The sequence below is a fragment of the Balaenoptera acutorostrata genome, chromosome 21, assembly GCF_949987535.1.
Source record: "Balaenoptera acutorostrata chromosome 21, mBalAcu1.1, whole genome shotgun sequence".
Lineage (NCBI taxonomy): Eukaryota > Metazoa > Chordata > Mammalia > Artiodactyla > Balaenopteridae > Balaenoptera > Balaenoptera acutorostrata.
Window position 1 is genome coordinate 25,965,207 of NC_080084.1, and position 19,151 is coordinate 25,984,357.

The 19,151-nt window shown below is 42.3% G+C and overlaps 1 protein-coding gene, 2 long non-coding RNA genes and 1 other non-coding gene across 5 annotated transcripts; 1 reads left to right on the forward strand and 3 right to left on the reverse strand.

The window, feature by feature from the left end:
- Window positions 1–542: 542 nt before the first annotated feature.
- LOC102998983 (beta-citrylglutamate synthase B-like) lies at window positions 543–1,716 on the reverse strand. The gene is given in 1 exon segment (XM_057537346.1): window positions 543–1,716. A coding segment is annotated over 1 exon segment (1,026 nt). The 5' UTR covers window positions 1,569–1,716.
- A 465-nt stretch (window positions 1,717–2,181) lies between these two features.
- On the forward strand, window positions 2,182–14,323 carry LOC130706124 (uncharacterized). 2 transcript variants are annotated; one of them, XR_009006530.1, is made up of 4 exons: window positions 2,182–2,435; window positions 3,422–3,503; window positions 4,300–4,433; window positions 13,461–14,323. It is a non-coding gene; the product is annotated as an uncharacterized LOC130706124 (long non-coding RNA). The 2 variants fall into 2 exon arrangements; XR_009006531.1 differs by lacking the exon at window positions 3,422–3,503.
- On the reverse strand, window positions 4,169–4,241 carry TRNAG-UCC (transfer RNA glycine (anticodon UCC)). The gene has a single exon. It is a non-coding gene; the product is annotated as a tRNA-Gly (tRNA).
- LOC102998797 (uncharacterized) lies at window positions 4,460–10,792 on the reverse strand. Its single transcript, XR_450604.2, has 3 exons — window positions 10,695–10,792; window positions 10,203–10,285; window positions 4,460–4,976 (listed from the first exon to the last, which is right to left on the reverse strand). It is a non-coding gene; the product is annotated as an uncharacterized LOC102998797 (long non-coding RNA).
- Window positions 14,324–19,151: the final 4,828 nt, after the last annotated feature.

Here is a 19,151-nt window from a genome sequence, read left to right on the forward strand (position 1 = left end):
CAAATTAAGGGGGAAAAAGTCAATAAAAGAGCTCCTCACGATTTCCTAACTATGAACATAAAACTCCTAGATAAGAGCGTATAGGCTGAATTTTCAGATTTGTATTAAAAAAATTATAATTTAGGTAGATGTCTTCCTCACGGATTACAACACAATGTGAAGTTACACTACTCTGAAATTTGTACCAGCTGTACAAAAACGAAAGCAAGAGACCATGAAAAAATTATGTTCTTCGTGGCCTGAGAGCCTACACATTTTTGAGTAATTTAAAAGGGTAACTATGAGAGCCTGACATTTTTCTGTATCTCACCTCTTCTGCCTCTATCTGTAGGATTTGTAAATCAAAGTCAGTAACATCTTAGTAGCAAAGGTCTTGTCTGTCTCCCCCTCCTTCCCTCCTAACTAATCCTACTCAATTTTCTCTCATCTTCCTGAGCATTTTCCATGAACAGCATTGCAAGTTGGTTTAAAAAAAAAAAAAAAGGAAAGAAGAAAAAGAAAGTTTTACAAGGGTTTTGTTGGTTAATTATTTACTGGTGGAATCACTCCACCAGGAGTTTGACTTCATTGGCTAGCAGTTGGTTCATGTTGAATAGGCCCCCCGGGAGCTTGGTGAGCAGCTCTCGCTCCGTGGTTTCAGGGTCGCTGTCAACAGAGCTGGAACTTGCGCTCATGTTGTCGACAGCAGTGTTGGCTGGGGGACCCAGCTCCTGCTCACTAGTCTCACTGGCCATGGACACCGCGGAGAGCAGGGACACACGCCAGGTGAGCCGGCCAGAGGGCAGAAGGGAGGCGGCATAGTCCGCCATGATACCAGCTACATCCAGATTACAAGCCTTATCAAAGGCTATGAAACCTACATTTGCATTGGCCTCTCAGACGCAGAAGGAGCCGTTGTCTTTCATCAACAGGTCAATGCCACACACATCCATTCCCAGGATATTAGACACCTGGATAGCTAGCTGTTTCCCTTGTTCACTCAAGGAGCACATCATCCGTACACCACCTAGTGAGCAGTTGCTTTGCATCCCCCCATCTGTTGAACAGCGTAACATGGTGCCAACTGCACGGCCTCCCACGACAATGACACGTACATCCCTTCCATGAGACTCTTTAACATACTTCTGAAACAGGTGTGGAGCTTCATGGCGAATAAGATGGCTTAGATCAGCCAAATGGTGCTTATCGCGAGCCAAGAAAACTGCTTTGCCTCTGTGACCCCGTGTATTCTTCACTACCATTGGGAACTCCAGTACTTCAGCTTCATCAATCATTTTAGCAAAATTTTCATGACCACCATAAGAGAAAGTATCTGGCAGAGGAACACCATGACCTGCCAACTCTTGAAACGTCCAGAACTTATTATCACAGTTCAGGATGGCTTGAGGTCGGTTCACCAACCTGCATCCCATCTTCTCTAGATGGCGCAAAATAGTAATGTCACTATCACTTTGCACCCAAGAGGTTGGTACTCTCACTACCGCCACCTGAGGGTAAGCAGTAATTAGTTCTCCTTTGGTACGAAGACCCAGGTTTCCTTGCTCAGTTGTTAGCACCACCTCATCCATCACCACAGCCCTAAAGTCCAGTTCCTCCTCACAACATTTGGCCTTTAACGCTCGTAAGATCTCTTTTTGAGGATAGTCTTCCCTGATTCGACGATCTGTCAAAAACCACAACTTGGCCGCCACAGAGCTACACGTCTCGATCTGCCTGTTCTTCCTTTTCTGGGATTACTTCCTCCTGAATATAGACTCTTTCTAGGAATGTAGGAGCTCTCACAGAGTCTGAAATCTGTAGTGCAGGCTGGCAGGAAGGGCAGGTGAGAACTCTAGGGCCAAAGCTTCAGTCCTCTGCTGAAAAATCTCCCGGGCATGCAAACTCTTAGTTGCAGCATGCATGTGGGATCTAGTTCCCGACCGGGGATCAAACCCGGGTCCCCTGCATTGGGAGCTCGGAGTCTTAACCACCGCGCCACCAGGAAAGTCCCTGCCAAAGAATTTTTAAAGAATTATTCATTTTTTACGTCGAAAGAATAGATGAATCCATTATGTATATGTATATGTGTGTATGCATATATGTATATACATATACACATAAATAAATATATTTCATGAACACAGAAATAAATAAATGTCTAGTAGGACTTGTGAAAATTTCTGAGGTTGAGTCTGGGCTTAACAGAGATAATGCTGTGATTAATAGAGTTGCTGGTATGGGCCCAGGAGGCAAAATTTGTGGCCCACATGGCTCACATTTGCCATCTCAAGATCATGTACTTGTCAGTTTTATAAAACTTATATGTTACATCACATGTATCATTTCTACTAATGCAGGTATGATGAGAACAGAATAGGTGTTCTCAAAAGAGATGGAACTCAAAAAATTGGGGATTGAAGATCACAATGCATCATCCAAAAACACCAGTGTTTCAGGTATAAAAACTAAGCAGAGGAAGAAAGCTACCTATGTTGATTATTTGACACTGTAAAGTATCATATAATAAAAGTCACCTTTCTATTTTTTTTAATTTATTTTATTTATTTATTTTTGGCTGCATTGGGTCTTCGTTGCTGTGCATGGGCTTTCTCTAGTTGCGGTGAGTGGGGGCTACTCTTCATTGTGGTGCGCAGGCTTCTCATCACGGTGGCTTCTCTTTGTTGCAGAGCATGGGCTCTAGGTGCACGGGGTTCAGTAGTTGCAGCACATGGGCTTCAGTAGTTGCAGCTTGTGGGCTCTAGAGCACAGGCTCAGTAGTTGTGGCGCACGGGCTTAGTTGCTCCACAGCCTGTGGGATCTTCCTGAACCAGGGCTCGAACCTGTGTCCCCTGCATTGGCAAGTGGATTCTTAACCACTCTGCCACCAGGGAAGTCCAAAAGTCACTTTTCTTAGTAGAACAAAACCAGAACTTCCAAGGTGAAGAGTGGAAAGAGGATCTCCTTGATTGAGTCAGAGACTCTGTTCCTGAGACACACTTTTGCATCAAAGTCTCATTAATTCTTGCTGCTGCCACTGTGCCCTCCATAAGGACTGCTCTCCCCAGCTGTGGCCTAAAGTCCCCCTATGATTCTCTGAGGCACAGCTGACACAAAGCTGATGGTTCGAAAAGACTTTACCAAAGGTCGATAGATTACAAAAGAGAAATAAAAAGATATACCATAATTTGAGTACTCCTAATCAGATAGAGCTTATCTCCGGAGTTCATAGGCCCCATCCTTCCTTACATGGAATTCTGCAGAAATGGAAAGGCCTCTCCTGGGTCCTTTCTACTGATTTCTAGCCTACCCCCAATGAGGGCAGAAATTAGCTTAATATACATCATTTGGGAGTGCCCCGACACCTAACCCAATGGAGAGCACCTGAGTGCCCCATCCTGCCACAGATCTGGATTCTTATGTGATGACATGCATTTCCCTTCAGGACTGACTCTGGGGGTGATCATGCCAGGGCAGTCCTGCCTCAACCCAGTAATGCAGGAGCCACCAAATACACAGGACAAAAGGTAAAAGTTCACGGTAACAAGGCGGGGGTCATTTGCAAATTGAAGTTAGTCTAGAAACTAAGTAGGAAAGATACCAGGAGCTTTGGTTTATATACAAAATAATTCTCAGGACATAGGTTAAATAAGAAGAAATGGCAGTATTCTGATTTAAGAAGCAGTCTTCTAATTTTTACTTGTACATTCAATTGAGTTTAATTAAGTCTTTGTGTTATTTTTCATCTTTCTTGGATTTCAGATAGAGTAACCACCATCCTGGTTTACCTAGGACTGAGAGGTTCCTAAACTCAGGACTTTCTGTGCTAAAAGCAACAGTGCTGGTCGAACCAGGACAGCTGTCACTCTGATTACAGCCCCGACTGAGAACCTACTTAAACTATGAACTCTCTTCCAAGGAAGAGGCAAATACACTTGATATTTTGTGTAAAGTTTCATGAACTACCTGAAACCCACTTGTGAACCCCCAGATGTTCATGGAGCCTGGGTTAAGGAATCCAGACTTATATAAATACATTTTGGATTTTTATGTAAACTTATTTAAATCTTTATTTCCTGAAGTAAAATCATACTTTTTGCAAAGGGTCAAATCCAATTACCTTTTTGAGATTTTATATTATCTTATTTTATTTGTTTATTTATTTTTGGCCACGTGGCATGTGGGATCTTAGTTCCCCAGCCAGGGATTGAACCCAGGCCCACTACAGTGGAAGTGCAGAGTCCTAACCACTGGACCACCGGGGAACCCCTAGATTTTATATAATTTTAAATCAAGATTTACTTTGGTGTGTTTCCTTTTCAGTCATATCTAGAGACCGTGTTGGAAAATATCAAGAATAGAGGAAGAACAAGAAGATTTACCTGATGTTGAGAAGTGGCTGGAAGGATTCAGAAACTTGAGAGAAGAATTTGAAAAATATGACCCAGAAAAAATAGGTAAGGTAAATGTGTTTTAAGAATCATACTAGGCCCACATTTAATTATTTTGTACTTAAGAACAGTTCAGATTAAAAATAATACATATTCACTGTGGAAAAATTAGAACCTACAGGAAAGTACAACCAAGAAAACATACATCACCTAATAATTCCATTACTTGGTGACCATCACCATTATCATATTGGTATATTTCTTTCTTTTTTTTTAAAAAAAATATTTATTTATTTATTTATGGCTGTGTTGGGTCTTCGTTGCTGCGCGTGGGCTTTAGTTGCGGCGAGCAGGGGCTACTCTTCGTTGCGGTGCGTAGGCTTCTCACTGCGGTGGCTTCTCTTGTTGCGGAGCACGGGTTCTAGGCACACGGGCTTCAGTAGTTGTGGCACGCGGGCTCAGTAGTTGTGGCGCATGGGCTTAGTTGCTCTGCAGCACGTGGGCTCTTCCAGGACCAGGACTCGAACCCGTGTCCCCGGCATTGGCAGGCGGATTCTTAACCACTGCTGCACCAGGGAAGTCCCCATGTTGGTATATTTCTATCAAGTCCTTTAAAAAGTAAACAAATAAATAAAACAAAAATTAGGGTCAGCCCCAATTACTTTTATTTGTGAACATAGTTACTATTACATTGTGAATATTTCAACAAACCATTAACTAGAATTTTCACATGAATTTTAGTCTGCTCAAGATTTTATCAAATGACATACCATAAAAAAACCTATTTTTTTCTACTTTACTCTCAACACTCTGCGCTCCAATATTTCGCTTCTTGTCACCAAATGTGTGTGGGTTTTTTCCACACCAACCAATTCTCCAATTCTCTGTGGGTGCCACCAACTGGGTGTCCTGTGATTTAATTCAATTCTGCTACCTGGAGATAACATCAGAGCCCTCAAGTTACAGGCTTAGTCTCACAAGAATGCCTTTCCCCACTCCAGACACCAACTGCAAGTCCAGGTTGTCACCTGTGCTTCGGGCAAACTGGTCATGAATCGGAGGTTCCCATGACCCCTCCTCAGGTTCAAGAATTTGGTAGAATGGCTAGCAGACCTCAGGAAAACAGGTTACTTACTAGATTACTACTTTATTATAAAAGGCTACAACTCAGGAATAGGCAGATGAAACAAATGCAGAAGATAATGTATGGGGGAGGGGTTCGGAGCTTCCATGCCCCACTGGGTATGCCACTCTCTCAGCACCTCCATGTTTTCACCAACCCAGAAGCTCTCCAAACCCTGTGCTTTAGGGATTTTTATGGAGGCTTCATCACATGGGCATAATGGATTTTTTTTAAATTTATTATTTATTTATTATTTTTATTTTTGGCTGTGTTGGGTCTTTGTTTCTGTGTGAGGGCTTTCTCCAGTTGCGGCGAGTGGGGGCCACTCTTCATCGCGGTGCGCGGGCCTCTCACTATCGCGGCCTCTCTTGTTGCGGAGCAGAGGCTCCAGACGCTCAGGCTCAGTAGTTGTGGCTCACGGGCCCAGTTGCTCCGCGGCATGTGGGATCCTCCCAGACCAGGGCTCGAACCCGTGTCCCCTGCATTGGCAGGCAGATTCTCAACCACTGCGCCACCAGGGAAGCCCCATAATGGATTATTAACTCAATCTCCAGCCCCTGCTCCACCGAAGATGGGGTGGGGCAGGGCTGAGCAGCCCAAGCTTCTAATCATGGCTTGGTCTTTCTGGAGACCAGCCCCCATCTAGGAGCCCAGCAAGAGTTGCCTCATTAGAACAGAAGACATTCGTATCACTCAGGACATTCCAAGAATTAGGTTCATCAGGGGCCCTGGGTCAGGAACTGGGGTCAAAGAACATATATTAGAACAAAAGATGCTCCTAGCACTTTTATCACTTAGGAGATTACAAAGGCTGTGGAAGCTCTGGCCAGGAACCAGGGATAAAGACCAAAATATGTGTTTCTTATTATATCACATCACAATTCTCCAACTAGTGTTCGGCATGTAAGTTATTACCAGTTATTCACTATTATATTTATTATATTTAATAGTTCAATGAATATGCATCAATTTTGTGTATTTATTTCTTTAGGGCAAAAAAATTGTGAATATCTTTAGGAATATTGCCAAAATTGCTCTTTAGAAATTCCAATTCACATTCTTACTAACACTATACACCAGCATTAGCTTCCCTGGCCTACATTGGGTGTATTAGTTATCTATTGCTGTATAACAAGTAACCCCCCTCCACCCCAATTTGTCAGCTGAAAACAGTAAGCATTTGTTATCTCTGAGTTTCAATTGGTCAGGAAGCTGGGCTGGGTGTCTCTGGCTCAGAGGCTCTCATGAGACACAGTTCAGCTGTCAGCCAGAGCTGCTGAATGAAGCCTCAACCCGGGGAGGATCCACTTCCAAGTTCAGGCACTGGCCGTTAACCAGACACATTCATTCCTTGTGATGCAGGCCACTCCACAGGACAGCTCACAACACAGCAGCTGGCCTCCCTCAGAGCAAGCAAGCAAGACAGAGAAAGTACCCAAGAACGAAGCCTCAGTCTTTTTATAACCTCATTTTGGAAGTAATGTCCCATGATGTTGCCATATTCTGTTTGTTACAGCAAGTCACTGAGTCCAGCCCACGTTCAAGGGGAGGGCATTATACAAGGGCACGCACACCAAGATCTGGAGACTATCACAATATTTTCATTTTGATAAAGCTTTGCCAAAACTAACAACTCAATTTTATTTTACTTTGCTTACATTTGATTACCTGTATAGTTGAACACATTTTTTTTTCTAAGTTAATATTTTATCTAGTAAGCTAATGTTTATTGAGCATTTTCAATTAGCCAGACACTGAACTAAGCATTTTATGTACATTTTTTCATGCAGTCTTCCCAACAATCCAATAATGTAGGCAGTATTATTAATCCCATTTTACAGATGAGGAAACTGAGACAGATTTTTTTTTTTTTTGTTATCAAAGATTATATAACTGGTAAGGAAGCTCCACAGTCCATGCCCTTAACTAGTCTTGTCTTATATGCTTCTCATGCCCATGTATGTATTTGTACTTTATACATATGTATATATCCATAAATAATATATACAACTTCATTTTAAAATTACACATACATATCATACTGTACAAATAGTTTTGAATTTTTTTCGCTGAACATTGCTTTTGAGATTTATCCAAGTGGATACATGCAAATACATTAGTTCAGTCATTTTGGCTACTGTGTAGTATCCTGTGGTGTGAACGAATCCTTTATTTATTTAGCTCATTTCCTATTTTTTTAAAACATATTCACATGGGTATTATTTATTAGAGATTTTAAAGATAATGGTTTATCTTATAGGTTATTTGCAGTGTTTTGATTTCTACTTATTTGTATCAATGTTCTCATAAGGGAAGGTTAGTTTCAATTTCTTCACATTAGAGGTAATGCTACACTGAACAGCTTTCTATACATTTTCTTGAGCACATTTTCAAGACTTTCTCCAGGGTAGACACCTCAAATGGAATCATTGTCCAAAATCGTTGTGCAGTTTAGTCAACGGCAATGTATAAAATTTTCTGCTTTGCCTATATCCTTGCTGTGTTAGTTTGCTAGGGCTGACATAATAAAATACCACAGTCTGGGTAGCTTAAACAACAGATATTTATTTTCTCATAATTCTGGAGGCTGTAAGTCAAAGATCAAAGTGTCTTCAGGGTTGGTTTCTTCTGTGGCCTCTCTCCTTGGCTTGCAGATAGCTGTCTTCTCCCTGCGATGTCATTTGGTCTTCCCTCTGTGAGAGTCTGTGTCCTAATTTCTTCTTATAAGGACACCAGTTATATTGGATTAGGGCCCAACCTAACAACCTCATTTTACCTAAATTACCTCTTTAAAGATGCTCTTTCCAAATAGACACATTCTGAGGCGCTGAGGGCTAGGACATCAACATCATCATATGAATTTTTATTTTTTTTATTTTTTAAAATTTTTATTTACTTATTATTTTTGTTTGTATTGGGTCTTCATTGCTGCGTGCGGGCCCTCCCCAGTTGCGGCGAGCGGGGTCTCCTCCTCATTGCGGCACGCGGGGCTCTCAACGGGGTGGCTTCTCTTGTTGCGGAGCCAGGCTCCAGGCGCGCGGGCCCCAGGAGATGCAGCGCGTGGGCTCAGCAGCTGCAGCTCACGGGCTCCAGAGCGCAGGCCCAGCAGCTGTGGTGCACGGGCCCAGTCGCTCCGCGGCATGCGGGATCCTCCCGGACCAGGGCTCGAACCCGTGTCCCCTGCATCGGCAGGCGGACTCCCAACCACTGCGCCACCGGGGAAGCCCCATCATATGAATTTTGGAAGGACACAATTCAGTCCCTAACACTTGCAATACTTGGGTCTATCAATCTCAATGGTTTCTAAAATCAATTTAATGGTTGTAAATGATATTGTGTCATTTAACCTGTATTGACATGTCTATTTTCCATACTAGACAGTAGTTCTTGAAGCTAGGGCCTTTGTCTTACTGATCTTTGTGACCCCACTGGGCAACGCATAATTGGCATTTAGTAAATACTTACCATTTGAATTACATTTTTAAATCAACTTGAAGACAAAGAAGCTAGTAAGTTCTGCAGGCTTAGCCTGGTTAGAATTCTTATTTTCTTCTAAGTTGTTTTTATTAATTTCTTAAAATTCTATTAAATTTCTTAAGTTGTTTTTTTTAATTTCAAGATTCATAAGGTACATAGTTATCATTCATGTAAATAATTCCCTGTCTTGATTATCCAGTTTGCATCTTATCAAGGAGTACTGCTTTCTTCTTCTTTTACTGTGAGTCTCTGAAAAGCATTTCCCTGATTTTTAGAAATCTCAAGAAGCCTAGGCAAGGTGGGGACACAGTAAACAAAATGAAAAGTCAACCTAATTTGCTTTGGTTTTTAGTTCTGCCAGAGGTATGAATCAGTTGAGTTAAATGAAGATTGAGAATGAACCTAGAGATTAAGTTATCAATTGGAAAAGATAATTTGATTTAAGTGTTGAGCATTTGTTTGTATATATTCTTTCATCATTTTATGAATGACATTATTTTATAAAATTTTAAATTAAGTTAGTCTTAAATATACAGGTTCTAATTAGAAAGAAATAATCTTTCACTAAAAAATTTCACAGCTGCCTTCCTATTTCTGGATGTTTTAGCAGGGAATGAGCTCTCCCTCTTCTGGACTGTTGTAGCACCTTATATGTAGTTGTTATCTTGTATAAATGACTATTAACATGGAGTTTTAATTCTCCAGTTGTAATATAAACCCCAAGAAGATAGTCACTATGACTTTACAGCCCTATTGTGTCTTATACGTACACAGTAGATACTCTAAAAAAATATGCTAAATGCAGTCCCCAAATTGTTCCCCACCATCCTCCCCATGACTCTTAACAAGAAGAAAAAATTTAAAAACCCAGACCTATGATTTATATGGCAACTCTGTAAGTAGCAGTGTGTGATTCTCTCTCTCTCTCTCTTTCATTCTCTCGGAGGTTGGAAAGAAAGATTTCAGTCCTGAAAAAGTTTGACTTACATCTGCAGGAGGAATATTCAGACAATTTCCTGTAGAGATACAACCTTGTAAATAGTCCCAATGGCATTAATTATTTGGATCTTCTGAGAAATGTGCAGGATCACAATGATGAAGGAAGGGATCACACACAAAATCCTCCCTAAGCCCATCCACGTGCTCCATATTGTTACTTCCTTTCTTCTAATCCACTAAGTCCTACCAGACTACTGATAAACTTTCAAGGAGACTCAGCTCCTTAGGTTCCTCACCTTTGTGGTGCTATGTCTTCCTGGAGACTTTGAATTGTGGACAAGGGGCGGTCTGGTCCATAGATGGTCCACGAGAAGTTGGCCTTTAGGAACAAAGGTGTTAACATGAAACTACTCTGCGTTGTTACTAAAATTATTAGTATTATTATAACAATGACTTTCATGGAAGGATCAGTCTGCCTTCGCTAGCTGAGGAGGTTACCACAGTGCATGGGAGGATACAGAAGTGCTAATCTGGTCTGACTCACTCCTTAATTTTCCCAATGCCACACTTTATTTTTAGCTTTGGTCTTCTGCAGCACTTGACCTTTTGCCTGTATAGAGCAATGTACTGTGGAGCTCAAACCCATAACCCTCCCTGTCCCATGCAATGTAGGGCATGTATGTGTTAGATAAGCCTTCTTTGGAAGATCTGCAATCCAGAATGGTCTTTTAGGACAAAGCAAAATGGTTTATATTCACACACACACAGAGATACTCATGCACACATACCTCTTTGGTAACATTTCCTTGCGTGTCTAGGGACTTCCTTGGTGGTCCAGTGGTTAAGACTGCGCTTCCACTGCAGGGGGCACGGGTTTGATCCCTGGTTGGGGAACTAAGATCCTACATGCCGTGAGGTGCAGGGGTGGGGGGCAAAAAAATTTAAAAAAAAAAACAAAAAACATTGCCTTGCGTGTCTGGTAAGACAATGTTTTTTCTTTTACATCTCTTCTGCCATCTGCTGCAAGAGATTAGTATAATCCTAACATTCATGAAAATATTTTAAAAATGTGGATAAGGCTCTTATACCAAAATATGCATCCCACTTGTTTTATTTTATTTTATTTTATTTTTTAACATCTTTATTGGAGTATAATTGCTTTACAATGTTGTGTTAGTTTCTGCTGTATAACACAGTGAATCAGCTATACGTATACATATATCCCCATATCTCCTCCCTCTTGCATCTCCCTCCCACCTTCCGCATCCCACCCTCTAGGTGGTCACAAAGCACCAAGCTGATCTCCCTGTGCTATGCGGCTGCTTCCCACTTGTTTTAGAACAACAACTTAGAAGCTTTTCCCTTCAAAAATAGAAGAGTAGTTAAATAAATCATGGAATATCCATACAATGAGCTACCATGCAGCCTTTAAAAATGATTTCCTGGGCTTCCCTGGTGGTGCAGTGGTTAAGAATCCACCTGCCAATTCCGGGGGCACGGGTTCGAGCCCTGGTCCGGGAAGATCCCACATGACGCGGAGCAACTAAGCCCGTGCGCCACAACTACTGAGCCTGTGCTCTAGAGCCTGCGAGCCACAACTTTGAGCTCGCCTGCCACAACTACTGAAGCCCACATGCCTAGAGCCCATGCTCCGCAACAAGAGAAGCCACCGCAATGAGAAGCGTACGCATCGCAAGGAAGAGTAGCCCCCGCTCATCTCAACTAGAGAAAGACCGCGCGCAGCAGCGAAGACCCAACACAGCCAAAAATAAATAAATAAAATAAATAAATTTTTAAAAAAATGATTTCCCTGGAAAAGCTCCTTCTCCGTGCTTCCACTGCCTTCTGTATGCCCCCTTATGGTAGAACGTATTGCTTTTTAGTGTAATTGCTGATTTCCTTACCCATGAGAGCTGGGTCTATGTCTGTCATGTCCACTATTTTGTTCTGTACCAGAGTGTAGGCACTCATTAAGTGGTTAAAAATAGACCGTGACCATATCTGGCAGATACGTATCACGTGGTTAATAGAAGTTTTCTCTGAGTGATTGAATATTGGATGGTTTAACATTTCCTCTTTCTTCTTATACTAAAACAAAAATTTTTATTGAGGTAAAAACATAATATTGATTTTACCATCTCAACCATTTTTAAGTGTACGTTTCAGTAGTGTTAATTATATTCACACTGTTGTGCAACAGATCTCTAGAACTTTTTCATCTTGCAAAACTGAAACTCCGTACCCACTGAACACTGATTCCTCCTCCCCTCTGACACCAGCACTTTTCTACTTTCTGTTTCTATGATTTCTGCTGCTTTAGATACTTCATATGAGAGGAATCGTACGGTATTTGTCCTTTTGCGATCGTCTTATTTTGCTTAGCATAATGTCCTCGAGGTTCATCCATGGTAAATCAAATTTTTGATATGATATGAATTCTATTACCTCTGTAACCAGAAAAGAAGTTTTGCATAGACTCATAGAAACTAGAATAACTCTAGAACTTATCGAGACCAATTTCCCCCACCCCTAACTTTACTTTTTCTAGACGAGAGACCCAGAAATAGAAAAGTAACTCGTTCAACGTTAAACGTTAAATAACGGCAAAAGTGAGCCCAACAAATATAAAAATAAGTAACAGAGGTAAATACTTAGTCCTTTCACACAATTTACAGCCCTTTTAATGCTTTTATTTTCTCCTCTGTATTTAGCTGTTTAAAAACAATTGTGTCTTCTAATATTCCATTTCATCTTTGAAACAAAATCATCTGCCCAGGTTATTTCTTTGTTCAGAAAGTACCCAGCACTTTGTTGGGGATTGTGCTTCAGTTTTGTTTGTAAAACGCATTCCACGCATGGTCAAGACTTTCCATTCTGGGCACAGGACTCCTGTTGGCAGGATGAATGGATTTTTTTAGGTTAGTGGGGGAATTTGATTCCTGAGCCACACAAATCTAATGGGGTGGAGTCACCAGCAGAGTACCAGAGATATTTCAGTTCAGCTGCTTGCTATTTTGTAGCATTCTCTCCTCCTAGTCTGAAAGAGAAAAATGTCCGTAGTTATAATTTATCAAATAATTGCCAAAGAAGAGCCTCTTTTTCTTAGTGCCCAAATTAATTAATTAGTTCAAGGAACATGTATTATGAGTTTACCATGTCCACTACTGTCATTTAGAGACACTTTAATACACATATATCCTGAGATGATAAAAAAAAAAAAGAATCAGTGATTTTTAGAGCTAAGGGTTAAGGGCTGTTAGCAATCACATAGTCAATTTTTTGACTTTTTATTTATGGGAAACTGAAGCCCAGAGAGGGACTCAGAGTCAAACAGCTAGTAAGTAACGTTCTAGAACTGAGAGGCCTGCTTCTGGCTTCCTGGCTGGGGTTCTGGGCAGTGCTCCCAAGAACAGTACATCCATCACAGAGGATGTCACACAATCCCGGATCGTATGTGGGCTTTGTTTGAAGAGGGACACGGAGAATCTCACTCAGCTTGCCTTTTTATTAACAGTTGTTTTTTTTTTTTTTTTCCCCCCTAATTAACTTGTCAGCATGATTTTCAGTCTTAATACCTGCCCTGGTTTTGAATCGTGAGGAGAAAACTCTGGAGATTTCCAGCCCGAAGTGATGTCAAGCTTGACAGTGTGTTCTAGCGCTGAGGGATTATTTTTTCTGCTCTCCAAGAGAGAGAATCAGGAAAGGAAATTCCAAACCTCACCTGAGACTGGGCCCTGTGATATATCATGCATGTCCTTTGGTTGATGTCAAAGGATGACTAAAATCTGCTCTGAGAGGGGCCTTTGGCTTGGTGCTTTCAGTTTTGTTTATGACTGGAAGGTAGGAGTTCTTCTCTAAGTGTGAGATTATAGTACATTCTGGCAATCTTTCTAACAGAAACACAACATTTTACCTGTTAGGACTTGAGGGAGAGGGACCTCTCCAATGTTTTACTGTTATTCTCCCACAGCGTCCTCTAAAGCACAGTGAAAATGACTTCAGGAATTTTTTTGGTAAAGAAAGACTGCTTCACACTTTGTACTACTTTATGACTTTGTGAGTATATACTACTGATATGAAACTTAGTGGATATATGTACAAATAAATGATCAAATTTTCAGAAATGTAGGAAAAAATTATGTCATTATGATACCTTGTTCTGTAGAGTTCCAAAAGTCGAAATAATATTCTTTGGACAAAAAGTACTCCAAACTGGGCTTCCCTGGTGGCACAGTGGTTAAGAATGCGCCTGCCAATGCAGGGGACATGGGGTTCGAGCCCTGGTCTGGGAAGATCCCACATGCCGTGGAGCAACTAAGCCTGTACGCCACAACTACTGAGCCCGCGAGCCACAACTACTGAAGCCCACGTGCCTAGAGCCCGTGCTCCGCAAGAAGAGAAGCCACCACAAGGAGAAACCCGCGCACCGCAATGAAGAGTAGCCCCCGCTCGCTGCAACTAGAGAAAGCCTGCTCGCAGCAATGTAGACCCAAAGCAGCCAAAAATAAATAAATGAATAAATAAATTAAAAAGAAAAAAAACCCCTGCTCCCCCTTCTGCTTTTCCTGTCTGGGCATCTGTCCAAATCATGTAACTAGAAAGCATCCTAGACTCCCCATTCTTCCTCATCTCACATTTAAAGTCACCAAGGATAGAGTCTGCTTCCTGATCGTCTCCCTCATCTCTGCCTTCACTCAGGTGCCGTGTTGTCACTGTGTCATCTTGCCTCGATGGCAGCAGTAGCCTCCTAGCTGGCCTTCCTGCCGCAGCCTGGAGGCCTCCACACTGCTGGATGTATGATGCTTCTAAACTGCAAATGTAATCATGTTGCTTCCCTGTTCAAAATCAATCACTCCCCACTGATTTAAGAACAAATTTAAAACCTTTTGGTTTAGCATGCCAGGTCTTGCATTATCTGGATATACGTTCCTCTCTAGCCTCATCTCCTTTCACTCCCACATCCACCCTCCCTCTCAGCCACTCCAAACCAGATGTAAGTTCTAAAATGTAGTGTGTGATTTCTTACCTCCACTTCTCTCCATGTGCTGTTCTTGAAATACTCTTCCATCCCTCCTCTTTTTTCTAGTTAGCTCATTCTCATCCTTTAAATTCAGTTTAAGTGTCACCTCCTCCAGGAAGACTTCTTGGATCCTTCCATCTGATTTAGACACCCTGCTCCATGTTCCTGTAACTCTCTCATAAAACTCATTACATACTCTATTATAATTGGGTCTAAATTGCAAACTCCTTAAAGACTGAATTCATTTTTGGCTTGGTCTATTTATATTGGATTTACAAATTTTACTTTAATTTTTCCAATTAATGGAGCATATTTATCTAGAGCACAGGGTGATTATGCCCCCAATTTTACTTGCCTTCTATAGCTCCAGGGGCCTGGAGACAGGAGCAGGATCCGTCTTCCACTTCTCAGAGCCAGGAGGTGCACTCACTGCCCCTTTCTCTAACTGTCACACCATGCCATCTCCTCCCTTCTCTTGTAAGTCCCATGGCCAAGCCGCAGCCTCACCAGGAAATGAGATGTCAGGATCCCCCTGCTTCTGGGCCTCCACAGCTCTACATGTTATTTCCTTGGCCACCCATGCACAAAACTGCCCCCTCTCCTTGGGCAGGTGAGATGAGGTGATGGGGATAGCCTCTCTTCATGGACACTGTGCTTTCTCCTTAACCCAAGTCCTCTGCCATATTGACGGGGCTGGATTGAGGGGATGGGGAGGGTGTTGATGCCAGTTCTGTTGACTGGCCCCTTTGCGGTGATGACTGGCCCCAAGACATGGTGCTTCTCTGAGCTTAGAAGGTGGAAGTCTCAGCACCTTTTCCCCCCTCAGTCAATTCCAGAAATAGCTGTGATAGCTGAGTGCTTACTATGTGCCAAGAACAATTTTGAGTGCTTTACATTGAATCCTTAAGCAACCCTATGATATTAATATTATTCTCAATTGACATATGAGGAAATTGAGGCAAGAGAGGTTAAGTAACTTGCCCAGAGTTATCAGCTAGTAAGTGGCAGCCCAGATCAAACCAAAGGAGAGTGGCGTCCAAGTCCATCGGTGCAGCCACCTGGCCCGCTGCCTCTCCGCACACGGCCTGGGCAGTTAGACGTACTCACTCCCGCTAGTGACTGTTCACCTTAGTGCGTGGCGAGCAGGAGTCTTTCCCTGTGCCCTGGTGACTCGATGAGCGTTTGTGCTGCCCTCCACCACTGTTTAGTTTTACTTGCTAGATGTGGTTTTCAAGTTATATAATTTCTTGGCTGATCCACTAAGGCTTTTAAAACAATGTTTCTATGAAAAAGAATGATTAGTTATCTATCTTCTATTTATTTACCGTTTTCATACCATTTGCTTTTTTTTTTTTTTTTGGCCGTACCGCATGGCACATGGGATCTTAGTTCCCCGACCTGGGATCAAACCTGTGCCCCCTGCAGTCAAGTGTGGAGTCTTAACTACTGGACTGCCAGGGAAGTCCCATACCATTTACTTTCACTGGTTTTTACTAAGCACTCTTTTGTTTTTTAATTGACAAGGTAATATATACACAGAAAGATATTCAGACTGCACAGAGTGTTCAGAGGAAAGTAAGCCTCCTCCTCCGGACTCCCAGCCTCCCCGTCCCCTCCCCCAGGGCCAACTGCTGTCACTTTCCTAGGTCTTTTTAATGAAATATTGTGTGTAGCAAGGTCATACATTTAGCTCACGTTACAATTTAGATGTGTTGATGAAATGTATGCTCTTTATTTCTGCCTGTAATGAATCTGGCTTTCCTCTGCTCCCGCCCTGGCTCCACCTCTCCACCGCCCCTACTCATGGGCTGACAGCAAAAAAACTAACCCGGTGTCCAGTTTCGTTTAAACCCTAGTCTACCTGGTAGTTTAAGCTGCTCCTTTAGGAGAGGTGTTCAGCCTTACTTGGATGAAAAATGTCAGTCTCTCAATAGCCTGTCCTTCACCCTGTACCTTTCAGGAAGGCGGCGGGGGGGGGGGGGGGCGGGCAGGGGGAGGGGGGCAGCTTATGTGACCTTCAGCCAATATTCTCAAGTCCACTTGGTGTGTGTCCGCTGGCCTCTGGCTCCCGCCTCTGGGCCATGAGCTTTATCCCTCTGGTCAGGGCTACCCTGCAGACCTTTGAGGGGGGTCAGTGGCCTGCTGTTGGTGCACCACTCCTGGTGGCTGCAGCCTGGCTTCTGATGGTCCTGCGGCCCTCCTGGGTTGGGCTGACATGCCCTATTCTGCAGCCTTCCCCACAGCAGTTTGCTCTTGCCTGGCAGCTGCCTCGGCTCAGCTGCCCAGCCAGGTTCTCAGTTACTTGTGGGGCCTGTCAGCACGTGAGACCCAAGGGCGGCTCCGCAAAGCTAACACAGGCATTAGACCTTCCACCTGACCACAAGCACGATGATGTTTGTCCTGACGTGGCCGCACCAGGTTGGAATGGGACACCCCGAGAGGTGGCGCCTCCCAGAGTCAGACAGAGGGTTGTGGAGCGGGGGCAGCTCCTCCCCCTGCCCTCACTGTCACCCGTGCTTGTCTAACCCCACCCCCGCACCAGAGGTCATTTATTAAAAGACAAACACATGGTCTGATTGTCCCTGACAGACGTGCTAACTTCTTCACCATGTGGGGAACCCAGTGAACATGGGTCCTCTGACCTTGGATGCTGATATACTCAAGGGACAGATAAGGGAGTTTGAACATTCTTTTCTCGGTAAATTTCTGTTTTTATATATCAGTAATGGCACATTACCTCTGTCAGTCTTTAGACATTCCTCTGTAATGTAGAAGTTAGAATGATTTTGGCTACAAGTGACAATATCCAACTAAATGCGGCTCAAACAATGAAGACATTTAATAATCTTACAAAACAAAAACTCTGAGGGTTAAGGGCTCCAGAGTTGATTTGTCAAGTCCACAATGCCATTCAAGGCCCAGACCTTGTGCTCTGCCATCCTCAGCGTGCTGATGTCTCATCTTCAGGTTTATCACCTCAAGGTCGCAGGATGGCTGCAGCTGCTCTGGACATCACTTCAGACAGCCTCATTCAAAGGTAAGAGAAATGGGGCTTTCATAGTGGAGAAACATCTCCCCATGTCTCTCTACTTTTTATCATGGTGAAAAATCTTTCCAGAAGCAGTTCCAACAGATTTCTCTGTTTTTCATATTATCCATAACCATGTCACATGGATACCCACAGCTGAAAGGAAGACTGGGGAAGAAAATGTCAGGCATTTCCACAGGATCTATTGTGGGACTATCTGTCCCCATGGAAGAAGGGGAAGATAAAGTGTAACTGGCTAAGTCACAGTAGCATCTACCACAGGAAGCAGATCCCAGTCTTTCTCCTGGGCAGGTAGATACCTTAAGTGTCCTAGGCCTGTACTAAGAAAGACAAAGAGAAGAGTCCAATAATAATTTAAAAATATTATTCCCTTTATACAGCTACACATACACAAATGAATATGTGCCAATACATTTTTTTGCGCTTTGTTTTCACTCAACAATGCCAGCATTATCATGTACTCACTTCCACATGCACTCCAGTCCTTTTGCTAAGGTGTCTAGTCACGTGTAGTATGACCATCTTAATTACAGTAACTTTATGTTTTACTATCTGGTAGGGCTGGTCATCTTCACTACTCTTCCTTAAAACTTTCTCAGTTATTTTTGCAGGTGTATTTTTGTAATGTTAGCCCCATTTAGTGCTGAGCTATACCTTCAAAGCTTGTTTATATTCACACACACACTATATAACACTATATACACATATATTAGTATATTATTTTATTAACATAATATGTTTAAATACATTGGGCTTTTTCTTTTAAGGATCATCCATAATGCAAGCCAAAACCCAAAACAAATAAACCAAAAATCCCCCACCAACTTCTAGAATAGAGTTCTTGTTTTCATTATGAAATCCAAACAATGGAAAAATTAACCAAGGTAAAGCAAGGAACCAAAAAAAAAAAAATGCAGGTAGTAAGAATTTACATATATACTTTTTCAATAAAGTATGGAATCTTTGGTAATTTCAATTTTCTACAGTGCACAGAAATGGGTCAAAACTTTTTTTTTCTGTTTCTCCACAATAAAATGACAGAGAAATTTGCTTTTACTCAAGTTCACAGAATAAAACTGTATTAATTATCATTTTAAGCATTTCTGAAATTAGTTGATCTTAGGTGAGAGATTTTAGATATTTTCCTACCCTGTAAAAAACTACCAATGATAATTC